The sequence below is a fragment of the Phyllobates terribilis genome, unplaced genomic scaffold (assembly GCF_046119375.1).
Source record: "Phyllobates terribilis strain yellow unplaced genomic scaffold, ASM4611937v1 Scaffold_2__4_contigs__length_985480577, whole genome shotgun sequence".
Lineage (NCBI taxonomy): Eukaryota > Metazoa > Chordata > Amphibia > Anura > Dendrobatidae > Phyllobates > Phyllobates terribilis.
The window spans coordinates 638776949-638791434 of NW_027362762.1; the positions used below are offsets into that span (position 1 = coordinate 638776949).

General features: G+C 44.9%; 1 protein-coding gene across 3 annotated transcripts in view; it reads right to left on the minus strand.

Moving 5' to 3' along the window:
• KIF21B (kinesin family member 21B) overlaps nt 1-14486 on the minus strand; it is a 456179-nt gene that overhangs the window by 361238 nt on the left and 80455 nt on the right. For all 3 annotated transcript variants that reach the window (XM_073666619.1, XM_073666617.1, XM_073666618.1), the window contains exon 4: nt 13019-13168. In XM_073666619.1, coding sequence (XP_073522720.1) covers nt 13019-13168 — 150 coding nt within the window. The remainder of the gene's footprint in view (nt 1-13018; nt 13169-14486) is intronic.

A 14486-nucleotide genomic window follows, 5' to 3' on the forward strand; every position in this document is an offset into this window, starting at 1 on the left:
GGCTTCATCCAAAGAGACACAGATTTGGATTCTACATGATTCCAGTAAGGGTATCGGCCTTGACTGGAAAGATACCGATCTGCTCCACTGACCATCAGAGAGCCCATGGATACATTTGGGAAAACCAGGTTGGGAAAATGAAGTCACCTGGCCCCATGGATATGTTGTTTGGGGTTGCCAGGAGGGACCCACCAGTCGCCTGGAACTCATGGAGACATTTGGAGAAGACAGATTGGGACCCGCCGGTCACCTGGCCCCATGGAAACTCACGGAGAGGCCAGGGTGGGACCCTTGGGTCTCCAGCCCTTGTATCTCGATGGACTGCTAGCTTCCTAAGATTGCCGCTACCTTCTCTCTGTGGGTGCCCACCTGAAGTGGGGGTACACTGGTTGAGGTAGTTGGCCCTGGAAGTCCCAAAGTCGCAGCTGTTCTATCCCAGGTGGGCGGAGCGGAAGGGTGAGACTGTGTAATGTTGCACCATCTTGTGTATTTGCTGGGACTGTTCTATGTGTTTATTGTCAGTTTTGTGGTTCAATACAGTAATGCCACGCTGTTTTACCCTCACCCTGTGTTGTCTGAGTAGCGTTACACCCACAGAAAACCCCGGGTATTCACATTCGACAATACCTCATTATGTGGTCTGAAATTACTGTTTGGGCACACTGCAGGGCTCAGAAGGGAGGGAGCGCCATTTGACTTTTGTAGTGCAGATTTCACTACAATAGTTTGCGGGCGACATTTGTAGAATCTGAGAAATGTCAGAGAGGCAGAAAACCCGCAAAGTGGCTCGATTTGGAAGTGCCAAATACATTGTGCCCGGCCTCTTTTTATGAAGAAAAGCACTTTGCAAATTCTTAAATGAGTTCTCCATGTCACAGAAGTGCCAAAAATGTGGATGCTAACTGCAGTTTTTGCCCACTGCAGGCAGGGCTTAGAAGGGATGTGAGGTCATTTTGCTTGATTGTTTTTTGTGAGCCTTTAAAGGGATCTGTCACCCGGTTTTTGCCACCTAAGCTGAGAACAGTATGATTTGGAGCAGAGACCATTATTCCAGGGATATACATATCACTTACTGACTTGCTTGTTTTAATTTTAAGAAATTACCCATCAAAAAACATCAAAAATGTCACTTTTTCATCATATTGACATGCAAAACATAAAAATAAAATAAAGAATTCATAGATAAAAAAATGGTAGAACTAAAAATGGCATCTCATCCATCATACAGCTCTGTCAACGGAAAGACAAAAAAAAGTTATGGATCTCAGAATATGGAGGAAAAAAACATTATTTTTATTGTGTAAAAGTAGCATAACGTAGCATAACGAAAAAATCTATAAATCTGGTATTGCTGTATTAGTATTGACCCAAAGAATGAAGCCGTCTTGTAACTTATACCGCACAATGAATGGCGTAAAAAATATAATAAAATAAAAACAATTCTGGTACTACTGTTCATTTGTTCATTCTGCCTCTCAAAAATCAGTATAAGGGCTCATGCAGACGTTCATGGAAGTCGGTCCGAGCATGGACCACAATGCAAAGTCTGTCTGCGGGTCTCCCGACCCATATGTGACAGCCTCATATATGCCTATGCGCACTATATACCAAGGAACTGTGCTATACATAATAAGGCTATATTCCGGTATCCATGTGACGTGTCAGTGTGCGGCTCAATATTTTTCTTGTATAGCACACAGACCCGTTGAATATGTCCTATTCTGATCCTCAAAATCGGATAGGAACAGGACATGCTCTTGTGGCACCCCAGGGGTCCGGTTGCCACAGTGGCATTGCCTCCCTCAAAAGAGGTAATGCCATGCCTGGAAGCAAGCATGGATCCCCTAGTCAGGTATACTAAACATGCAACACTTTCCTGGCTGCAGACCAACAAGGGGAGCCACTCCCCTTTGTAACTGGGATCTGGGGGTGGGGTTAGTTAGTCTTAGTGTCAGGAGTTGAAGCGAGGACGTCGAGGAGAGGCGCTGGGGACTGGAGCTGCGCGGCAGCTCACCCCAGAAACATCAGCACAGAAGAACCGGACACCGGAGTCCGAGGCTGTGGGGCACTGAAGGCCCAGCAGTAGAAACCGGAGGGCAGGAGACTGCAGGTCTCCTGGCCCCATCAGACACCCGGAGGCTCAGCAGTACCGCAGGGTCCAACACCGCCACGTGGGAGTGACGCGCCAGCAAGGCCCGAGCTGCCTGCCATACGGGTGAGCACAGAAACGCCGCACTCAGGGACGAGGGTCGCCACACCGCTACAAGCAGCAGGGCCAAAGAGTTTAGTGGAAAGGGTAGGCCTCCAACTTCATCTGGCAAGGATTCTTTACTTGCTTCCAGGCTGCCTGGGCTTCCCCTTCTAGCCAGTACTCTAGTCCCGGCTTGTTTAATCACCACCAGTAAAGACCCTGGGACTGCACTTCCTTGTCTCTGTGTTTCTTGCTGCACTATCAACCCCTGCACTACAACGCCCAGCACAACCTGCAATATCTACACTGCCCTGGAGCTAGCTCTTCCTGTGGAGAGCCACACCATCCCTGCTGCAGTAACATCAGCTCCAGAGGACCTGCTCCGCAGCGGCGGCTCCCTTTAGCCGCATTCCACAGGTGGCATCACGAACTCTATAAAAACTCTATAAATCCCCTATATATAACCCCTTTTATTGACCGCCCTGGGTCATGGACCGGGTCACCGCCACTGTGACATTCCCCCAGCATCCACTGGCCTGGCACCGGGTACCCCACGGCCCAGGGGGCGCGTCACTCTAAGTCTCACAGATCTCATTCTCGGATCCGTGATTTTCACTGATATGTGAATGGATCTATGAAACTCTGAGTCTGTGTGCTGACCTTTAAAAAAATCTGGTAACACACGGACATTTCACACAAATGTGAGAATGTGGCCTATGTGAGGTAGTTTTACAAACAACAGAATTACTCCAAGTCATACAGTATAATGAATAAATACTTACAGCCAGTGACAGCTGACGTCTCGTCTGATTAGAGACGCTTTCTGTTGTTTCTTCTCCATCTGGTCAGACCTTCATGTCAACATCTCCCAGCCACGACTCGTCTTGTCACACTGATCACCGCAGCCCTGAAAATAACAAGTTCACATATCTTGTCTACATAGATTTGTCTCCTGAATAGAAAATACCCCATACTGCGCCCACACAAATATGTACCCCAATATTAATACGCTATTAGTCATGTGCCATTCTAAATATAAAGTGATAAGCCAGCGCTTTGCCCCTCCATACCCATAATCTCTGCATCCCAATAAATTAACCAGTCTCTGTGACTCTTCCCCAATTCATTTAAAGGCTATGTGCACACAGTGTGCTTTTGTTGCTTTTTTTTCCCACACAAATTTGTTGGGGAAAATATGCAATGTTTTACAGTACAAGCAAAGTGAATGAGATCCCTGAAGTCTCATGCACACGTTGCTTATTTTTTTCCTTGCTGATTTTCAGCAGATTAAAATCTGCATAATGTCAATTCTTGCAGCGTATTTCACACATACTAATGAGTGGGGGAAAATACACAACAAAAATGCATGTAAAAAAAAACGACAAAAATACGTATTTTATGCAGCTTTTTCCCGCCAACATTTCTGCTGCAAATTCTGAATGTGTGCTCAAAGCTTTAGTCCCTGTCCTGCGCCCCCCCACACATATTAATTATAAGTCCCTGATAGAATCATAATAAATTAGAGGGTGGGAAAAGATATTATCAGGGTCTTAAAATGAAATGGGGGGTGTGGGATGTGAGAAGATGCTATCAGGTAATAATTCAATCTTCCATTAATAATGTCCTGCATACTGGGCCCCTTCCTGGGATATCTTCCAACCTGGCCTCCTTCTTGGCATAATGCCCCTTATCCAGGTCCCCTTCCTGGTATAATGTGCCTCATCCTGGTCCCCTTCCTGTGGTAATGCGCCCCATCTTGGTCCCGTTCCTTGGGTAATGCGCCCCATCCTGGTCCCCTTCCTGGGTTAATGTGCCCCATCTTGGTCTTCTTCCTTGTATAATGTGCCCCATCCTGGTCCTCTCTAGGGATAATGTGCCCCATCCTGGTTCCCTTCCTGAGATAATTTGCCCCACCCTGGGCCACTTCCTAGGATAATGTGTCCCATCCTGGTTCCCATTCTGGGATAACATACTCCTTCCTAGGATGATATGCCCCATCTTGGTCCCCTTCCTAGGATAATGTGCACATTAATGGTATAATGTGCCCCATCCGTGTCACCTTCTAAGGATAATATACCCCAACCTTGGCCCCTTCCTAGGATAATGTTCCCCATCCTAGTCCCCTTCCTGGCATAATGTGCCCCACCCTGGGCCACTTCCTAGTATAATGTGCCCCATCCTGATCCCCTTCTTGGTATAATGTGCCCCATCCTGGTCCTCTTCCAGGGGTAATGTGTCCAATGCTGGTCTCCTTCCTAGGATAATGTGCCCCATCCTGGTCCCCTTCTTGGTGTAATGTGCACAATTCTGGTCTCCTTCTTGGTATAATGTGCTCCATCTTGATCCTCTTCCTGGGGTAATGTGTCCCATCCTGGGCCTTTTCCTGGGATAATGTGCACCTTCCTGGTATAATGTAACCCGTCTTGGGACCCTTCCTAGGATAAAGTGCCCCATCCTGGTCCCCTTCTTGGTGTAATGTGCCCCATCCTAGTCCTCTTACTGGGGGTAATGTGTCCAATCCTGGTCCCCTTCATGGGATAGTGTTACCTGTTGTGTTCTTCTCCAACACATGACAAAAAAATAAATGATTATTCTCACCTTCCCCCATGCTCCCATGTCACGTGGTGTCCTCTTCTACAGCCAGTGCAGGAGCTGCCAGCTGACTTCGGCATCACCGCCATGAGGCATGATGTCACTGCCATGCATCCCCCGTCAAGGGCAAGTCAACGTCAGCTACCGGCTTCTGATTTTCTAACAGCATGTATTGCAGCGCAGAGAGCTGGCAGGTCCCCAACGCTGCAACACATACCAGTTGAAATAGTCACTGGTGCTGGCAGGGCAGCAGCACCGGAGATATGTCCGCCCCTGCTTATTAGGTTGTGGAGTGATTGGTCGCATTTTTGTGCCTAAAAAGATGGAACACCTCCAGAACATAGGTCAGAAGTCCAAAGTGACTTTATCAGCCTCATTATAGTGAGTGGTTCTATCAGGGGATTTACTCTCAAACACATTTTTGAAAATTTAGATGGAAACCCCGATGTGAGTGCTCAGCCTAGAGCACATGATAAATATGAACCAAGCTTTATATTGAAAGTGGTTAAAACTGTTATGTACCCCCAAATGCTACCAATAAAAAATTTAAATCATCCCACAAAAAAACATGCCCCCAATCAAGTCCATCATCTGTCAATGGAAAAATAGGGGGTTTCCACATTACTGGTAGCACAAAGGCTCTGGTAAGGTGGCATGGCTCCCCCCAAAAAACAAAACAAACAAAAACAAAGCAACAATTCAGCAGAACCTATGCTCCCAATCCACCTGCCCCCTGCCTTCCCTGCTGAGTCCCGCAATGTACCTAAACCATAGTTATTGTCTACATGTTTGCCATTACTGTAGTGAAAAGAAGCCACTTAACAATTTACAGGGTCCGAGTCTCCAGAAGTACAAGCTGGGCATAATGTATGAGCATTAAAGGGGTTTTCCCATGAAGAAGAGTTCATTTTAATCAATAGATCTTTCTTAGAATAATAATAAACTTCCACAATTGGATGTGTATAAAATGTTCCTGTGCTGAGATAATCTTATAAATGTGCCCCTGCTGTGTACTGTGTAATGGCTGTGTCTGACCGTACAAGAACATGGTCTGTTCACATCTAATTGTGGAACTTATTATTATTCCAGGATCTATTGATTAAAATGAACTCTTGTTCGTGGGAAAACCCCTTTAAAGTGGCATATGCAAAATTTTCACTCTGAAACACCCAGTCCATGTTTTTTTCTGGAAAGAAGTAGTCGCTAGATCTGTAGATCAATTCACTGAGAGTGTAATTTCCAATATGTTGATGTTTTTCTGCTGTTTTGGCTTGTCGGGGGCTCTGCAAATGGTGTCTGCAATCAATTACTGCACAATCTGTGCTCCAAAAGTGAGAAAGCGCTCCTTCCACTCCAAGCCATGGAGTCTGTCCAAACAGTAGTTTCCGCCCATGTATAGAGTATCACTGCATTCAGGAGAAACTGAGTAATAAATTGTGTGTTCCAAATTTACCCATTACCCCTTGTAAAAAAAAAGAAAAAACATTTGCAGCAAATATAACAATTTAGTGCTAAAAATTTGGGAGAATTTGTAGAACAAATTATTGGGTTCATCTTCTCCTACTACCCTTGTGAAAATAAAGAAATTTAGCCTAAAGTAACATTTTTGTGGAAAAAATATCCTTTTTTATTTTGGGTTATAATCTTTTGTGAAGCACCTGTGGGTTCCACAATGGTGTCAACTGTGGAGGGTTAACCGTGTTTTGGCATTTATTACAGCAAAAATTTCTCTCCAAAAATCAAATAGTACTTCTTCTCCTACAAGCCCTGCCTCAAGCCAAATCAATCGTTTTTGACTGCATATAGGATATTGATTGATGCGTGTAAGAGAAATTGAGTAGTTAATTGTGGGGTTTATTCTTTCCTATTACCCCTTATGAAAATAAAAAATTTGGAGCTAAAGCAATATTTTAGTGGAAAAAATATATATTTTATTACAATTTGCATTAATTCTTTTGAAGCATCTGAAGGGCTAACAAATTTTCTGACAGCAGTTTTGAATACTACAAAGGGTGCATTTTTTAAAAATATTAATACTTTTTGGGTTTTCCAATAAATAGGTCCATCAAATTCACTTCAAACATGAATAGGTCTGTAAAAAAACAAGATTTGTTATGTTTAACTGAAGAAATGTAAATTTGCTGCTAAGCATCTTTCAAATTTGCTTCTAACATCCCAACAAAATAAAAGATTGCTTGAAAAATGAGGCCGATATAAAGCAGACATACGTAACATTTTATTTATTAACTATTTTGTTTGCTATGACTATCTGCTATAGGGGTTGAACAATTCAAAGTTTGAAAATTGCAAAACAAATGTAACATTTTTACTAAATTTCAGATAATGTCATAAATAAACACAAATTTTGTCAGCCTAAATTTACAAATATCATAGAGTACAGAATTCCAAAATGATTACCATATAAATTGACACATGTGAGAATTGAGAAATAGGGCTTGGACATTAAGGGGGTTGTCCACTTTTCTGGACAATTTTTTTTCTTACTTAAATGCATGCAATCAGGGCTAAAAATCATTTTTTCAAATGGTGTTCTTACAAATTTGAACTGTTTGCCTCCTATACCACTGTATTACACTATCTATTGCTGGCAGCAGATACCCTAAGGCCAGATCCCATGGACTTCTGGATCAGCAGATTTGATCAGTGACAAGAACTGGCCCAGCTTGCTATGAGCATACTATCATGTCCAGCCTTTAGTGTACTGTCAGAGATAGCATTATGCGCACCCAGAGGCTTTGTCACACCCAAGCAAACCAGTTTACCCTTGACAAGCTTGGAACAACTTACATTTGTAAAAATGAATTAGACATGGATCAGTGCTAACTCTCAATGATTACATTGGCTGTACCATCTGCCGGCATTGTCTGTCTTCTACACTGTTCTGCTGCTGCCAGTACCAAAGGCCCATGCTCAGCCAGGCATCTGCTCCCTGCCCATCATCTCATCTGATAAAAAAAATAATCAACATAGCTAATATAATCTATAAGTTGCCAATATTGCTTAGCCTGATTAATAATTCTGTTCATCATTGGTATGTACTGTACGTGTACTGCATTGCACACGTCTTTGTTCAAGTGCACAAAACAATAAATTAGAGCACAGACTTCTACTCTATGACTTAAGGACAGATGCTGACATTTTAGCAGTATGCTATCAGTGGGAAAAACAAGATATGATACCTAACAAAATAAAAGAAATGATGCTACAGAGCAAACTTTCCAGACATCTTAGGCCACTTCCTCAGGCATAGTACAACAACGTTTCTGAAGAAACACAAATATATACACAAAAAAAAAAATGCAGAGGCATGGCACACAGACAGCTGAAGGACATTTAATACTACACCAAATTGGATGATGACTCAACTCCGAAATATATGAGGGAGTTGAAAAGAGTCATCAGAGGTCTGTGTTCAGATTCCACATACCTTCTTTAACTTTATACCTGAGAATCCCAGGATAGTAATTTTCTATATGCTTCCCAAGATTCATAAGCCAGGGAGGCCAATCATCTCAGGGGTGGGGACACTCACTGAAAAAATCTCTGGGTGGGTAGAAAATGTCCATAAGTCGCTGGTAGGGAAGACAGCCAGCTATTTACAGGACACCATGGACCTTTTAAGAAAGCTATCTACAATAGGTCCTCTCCCTAAGAGTGCCAACTTAGCCACCATGGATGTGGAATCCCTATATTCAAATATCCCACATGAAGATGGACTATCCACCTGCCAAATGTTACTTGAAGCTAATGGGATCCCTTAGGAGTCTATATTAACACTCACCAGATTTATCCTCACACATAACTTTTTCTCTTTTGGCGAGTAGCAATAGCTACTGACACGCCCCCTGGGCAGCGTGGGGGCCCGGTTTTGTGGGATGCTGGGGGTTGTAGTCACCGTGGCGGCGACCCGGTCCCGTGGCTCAGGGTGGTCAAACCAGTGGCAGTCTTTTATGGGGATTTTATGGTTTTAATGTCCGACTACGCCACCCGTGGATTGCGGTCAGGATGAACCACCGCTGCAGGGCAGACCGCTGGGGCCGATTGTGTATGCAGCTGTGGTCGTGTAACTCCCCACGGGAGGAGTGCAGCCCCAGGACAGTGTAGTAGATGGTGGGGGTGATGGTGCGGGCGTCCCAGCACTAGTAGTGCTGTATGCGGTGAGAAAGCACAAAGACAAGGTATTGCAGTTCAAGTTCTTTACTCACAGTTCTCATCCAGGTCACTTATGCGCAGGTAGGACCTCCCGAGCCATGCTACGTCCACCAGGCAGGGGGCTCGATCAACCCCCAGGCAATTCCGGAGTGTGGCACAGGACTCCCTTCTATCCTTTCGTCAGCTGTGCCCCACCAGTGACACTACTTCTGTCCAGCTGCCTCGGGTCTTCTCCTGGGAGGACTGGGTGTCCACTTCCCTGACCCTATGTGGTGTGCCTTTCTAGTAGGTCTAGTGAGGGGTCGCACCAGTAAATGGTCACAACCGCCGGTCCTTGGCTGAGGATTAGTCGCCTCCACCAACTTGGGATCCGGTACCCTGTTCTGCCAACCCGTCACCCGCAATCTCCTGGGTCCTTAGGGTTCCTTCTGCTTCCGTGTCTCTGGGCCGCTCTTGGTGTTCTGTTCCTTCTTACTTTCCTTTCTGTTCCTTTCTGTTTCCGTTCCTCTCCTCTGGCCTTCCTCCTAGGCCTGCCTCGTGGAGCTGGGCCCAGACTGAGCCACAGCTCCCTGTCAGCCTTCTCTGGCTGAACTGACCTTCTTCTCTCCTCCTGACTCAACTGACCTTCTTCTCTGAGCACTGTTCTAAGATGGTGCCCACCTCTTATACCTCCCTCTAGTGTATGAGCCCAGGTGACTTGCAACCAATGGGCTCCTACCTATGCCCAGAAACCGTCCCCTCCTGCTCCTACATCACTGGGTTTTCCTCCCCCCCTCCCCACTCTAGCCAGGGACATGTTCTGTCATGCCTGCATTACTGTACTAATGGGAGCACCGTTGAGCTGTCCCCCGGAAATGGGGTGTGTGTGAAGCATGCAGCTAACTGAGTCCCGGTCCACACACCATCCTTACCCGGGAGTGGGATATCACACCTCTGGTTGAGGTGCAATACCTCTGTAGCGACCGAACCCTCGGGGCGCTACACTACAACGCTCTGAAACTGCTATGGGCAGCAAAATAGCACCCCAGTATGTCAACCTTTTCATGGCTAAATTGGAAAATGACTTTTTAGCATCCTGCTCCATGAAACCTTTGGCCTATTTCCATTACATCGATGACATCTTAATAATCTGGACTGAGTCTATACAAGAACTTCTAACATTCCAAGACAAATTCAATACATTTCATCCAACCATAAACTTAATATTGGACCACTCAAAAAGGGAAATCAACTTTCTGGATACCACCATAAAAATTCAAAATGGTTCAATGCAGACATCGACGTATCGGAAATCAATTTACCATCCCACATACCTCAGAAGGGACAGCTTCCACTCGAAACACATTAAAAAGTCCATCATCTAATGCCAGGCCTTTAGATATAATCATATCTGTTCCAGCCCAAAGGAAAGGGATGAACACTTAACCCATCTAAAAAAGACATTTTTAAACCAAGGTTACCACCCCACCTCCATTGATGATCAGATCATTAGAGCCACAAGGATTCCTAGAAGTCAATTACTTCAATACGGAGAAAAAGAGGAAAATAATCGTGTACCTCTGGTGGTGACCTACAACCCACAGCTTGAGGTACTGAGAAAAACTGCTAAAAAACTTCACCACATCTTACACAACGATAATCGGCTAAAACAATAAAAGACCCTCCCTTGCTGTGCTACAGGCAACCTCCAAATTTAAGAAACATCATGATCTGAAATTCAATGCCCTCGGATACACCAAGAGGAACTTTTCCTAGCAATGTGAAGAGCTGCAAAACCTGCACTGATATACAGGCCAAAGACAGGATACAGATACCCACCAAACAGCAAGACTATAATATTCCTACGACATTCACATGTTCCTCTTCCAATGTGATGTACTTAATTCTGTGCACTATATGTCCTATTGGGAGTCTCTATGTGGGAGATACAGGACAGAAACTGAGAGCAAGGATGAGGTCTCATCGCCACACAATTAAAGATAAAAGTGTCACGGTTCCACCCCTCACTATGTCTGCGACTCAGTTGCTGACAGCTCAGCCGTCCAATCTTGTACAGTGGCGTGCTGGAGCTGTCAGTACTGTGATTGACAGCTCAACTGTCCAATCTGGTACAGGGGCGTGAAATAGCTCAGTGTGGTGATTGACAGCTCAGCTGTCCAATCTGAGACTGGGAGGCACTGGCTATCTTCAGGTGTTCATTATCCCAGGTGAATGCCTGGCTACTTAACTGAGCTGTTTGTCCTAGATCTCTGCCAGACGTACATTCAGCTAGTGTGTAGTTTGTTCTCTGTGCCTTACGTTCTGTTTATTGATCTTCTGTTGCCTGACCTTGGACCTTGTTCTGACCATCCGACTGTTTAACCCCTCCTGCTCTGATCTGCTGTCCTCCTGGAATTCTGACCAACGGTACTACACCTTTGCCTCTTCCCTCTTCCCTCTGGTTATGACGTACCCTCCTGGCTTTGACTTCGGACTCCTTGACTATCCCGTCTCATGGCCTGGCTGTGAAAAGTGACTCAGCGTCACAAAAAGATAAACCATTTGCCGGTGGCCAAATTTTTCTGTGGTCCAGGACACGACATCAACAATATGAAAGTTGTCATATTAAAAGGTAACTTTAAATCACAAAAACACCGAAGCGTTTGGTAATACAAACTTATTAGAGTCTTTGATACCCTCCACACAGGAATAAATCTGTCAGAAGGATTTATGACTATGATGTACAATACATAGTTATATTGTGGTATAAAATCTGAGGAATCTGCTCCAGAGACAGTGAGGGCACCAGGCCTCTGATCTTACATGGATATTGAGACCATAAACCTTTCAAACCACTAATCTAATCCAATGAAGGATTCACTAGCTAAGCTCAGTTTGTTTGTTTATTTAAATGTCCATTTATTAAGCCATGCCTCTGCCTTTTTTTGTGCGTATATTTGTGTTTCTTCAGAAACACTGTTATATCATACCTGAGAAAGAGGCCTAAGACATCTTGAAATTTTGCCTTGCAACATCATTTATTTTATTTTCGTTAGGCATTAAAAGGTATCATAACTACAAGAGTATCTTGTATTTCCCACTGAGAGCAATGTATTTTCAACTGGCTAACACGGTACCAAACCTTTTTTTTTTACCAGAATGAGAACAGATGTTTCTCTCTTGGACATAAAAATCTCTTTATCTATGCTTTTTTAATTGCAAATGGCCATAATATCGGATCGCACTCAGACCAATGTTATGCTATGGGGTCGTGCACATGTCCGATTTTTTCCTACGACTCCACATGCCCGAGTTGGATCCGATATTCGGATTGCATTTGGCCATACAAGTCAATGAGTCCGTGGAAACTACTGGGCTGCACTTGGATGACATCTGAGTGCGGTCTGATTTCCATAGACTAAAAGAATGGAGAAGATGGAGACATTTTTATCTCTATCTTCTCCTCATCCAAAAGAATTGGTGCACACTATGATCATGCTCTGATCAAACTGTAATCAGAGTTTGATCAGAGTGTGATTTGCATAATTGACTGGATTCTCTTTGATAAGAGAAAATATGCTGGTGTGACCCTAGCCTTATTCTAGATATATTTCTGCTATATTGAAATCACCTGTGCACACCAGATCTTTGCTATGAGCACAGATTTCCACATGAAGTGATGGAGAAGTGGTGGTGTCCAGCAGCCTCGGTTCCCTTAGCAAAGCAGCCTCAACATGAAGATCTACAGCACGGATCTTACCCATCTCTCCTTTCTTCCTTCTCTATGGGTCTTACTTTGGGGATTTTGGCTACAAGAGATATTGCCGATTTCTCTCACAGGTGATTCTTTAGCTTTACGGATGTTATTAAAAGCACTGTTACAGATCGATTTAATTCCACTATGAAGGTGTGATCTGCGTGCATGTAGGTGTGTGTGGACATCTTTCCAGAGGGGATATAAGTTAGGGGAGCACAAGCCATTGTAGAAGATACTGTCTGAGGCAGTTTGCAGATTAACGTAGTAAACAGGAATAAGACAAACAGAAAACTGTTATATGAAAAGAATATATAGTCACGTCCCACCTCAGCCTCAGAATTAACACTGCGAGTGCTTGCTCCACTGACGTAGATTCCACCACTGGCATCTTCATGGATGCGGATATTGGATTTTCGATGACGAGCATCTGGGTCACGGGAGATATCAAACAAGTCCAAAATCTCTTCATTATATAACTAAGCAAGAAATGAAGAAATAAAATCCAAAAATAAATCTAAAGGAAAAAATGAGACAATAAAAGTAATAACTACTGCATGTGTCATGTCAATGAAAAAAAAAGAATATGAATTAGGCCAATCAAACCCAATGGAAGCCAAGATGAAACTTTTAACTCCTTAGTGACCAGGTTATTTTGGGACTAGATGAGTTTCTATATATCTGTAGCTCTTGTTTTTTTATAGAAAGAGTTGTACTTTTAATAGCACAATTTTGGGATATATATAATTGATTAATTGTCTGGGAAAAAAAAAATCATAATTCTGCCATTTTAGAGTTTTCAATTTATACCCTTCAGCGTGCAATATAAATAACATGATAGATCTACTCCGCAGGTCGGTATGATTAGCAGGGGCGGACCTACCGCCCGTGCAGCCGGTTCATTGAACGGGGGCCCCGGAGGGAGAGGGGCCCCTCCAGCCTCCAGCAGGGCTGCCATCAGGGCATGACTGCCTTGACTCCAGCATGGGGCCCGGGCTGTTGGGGCCCTCTCGGAGCCCCGTTGGGGCCCCCCTCTTGTGCGTCTCCTCATGGGGCCCCCCCGCAGGACCCCCCGCCGTCACATGACCGGAGATGTCTCTGCGCTCAGCATGGTTCCCCGGCCCCATGCTGAGCGCAGGGACATCTCCAGTCATGTGACGGTGCCGGCACAATACTTACCCCTCCCCATTTCTCCGCAGCGTCTTCTGCGTCCTCTGACTGTGAAGTCTCAGGTCAGAGGGCGCGGTGATATGTTTACAGCGCGCTATCTCTCCTGAGCTGTCACAGCGGGAAGATGCGGGCGATGCTGTGGAGTCCGGATCAGCATCAGGTGAGAAGTGAGGTGAGTATTTGATTTTTTTTTTATGTATGGGGGCATGGGGCATTATATGGTGGGGGGAGAGTGGGTGTGACATCCTGCATGGGGCATTATATGGGGGGTGGTGACATCCTACATGGGGCATTATATGGGGAGTGACATACTGCATGGGGCATTATATGGGGGGGGTGACATACCGCATGGGGCATTATATGGGGGGGGTGACATACCGCATGGGGCATTATATGGTGGGGAGAGAGTGGGTGTGACGTCCTGCATGGGGCATTATATGGGGGGGTGACATACTGCATGGGGCATTATATGGGGGGTGACATACTGTATGGGGCATTATATGGGGGGGTGACATACTGCATGGGGCATTATAAGAGGGGAAGGGGGGAAAGTGACGTCCTGCATGGGGCATTATAAGGGAGGGGGTGTGACATCCTGCATGGGGCATTATTTGGGGGTGGGGGTGA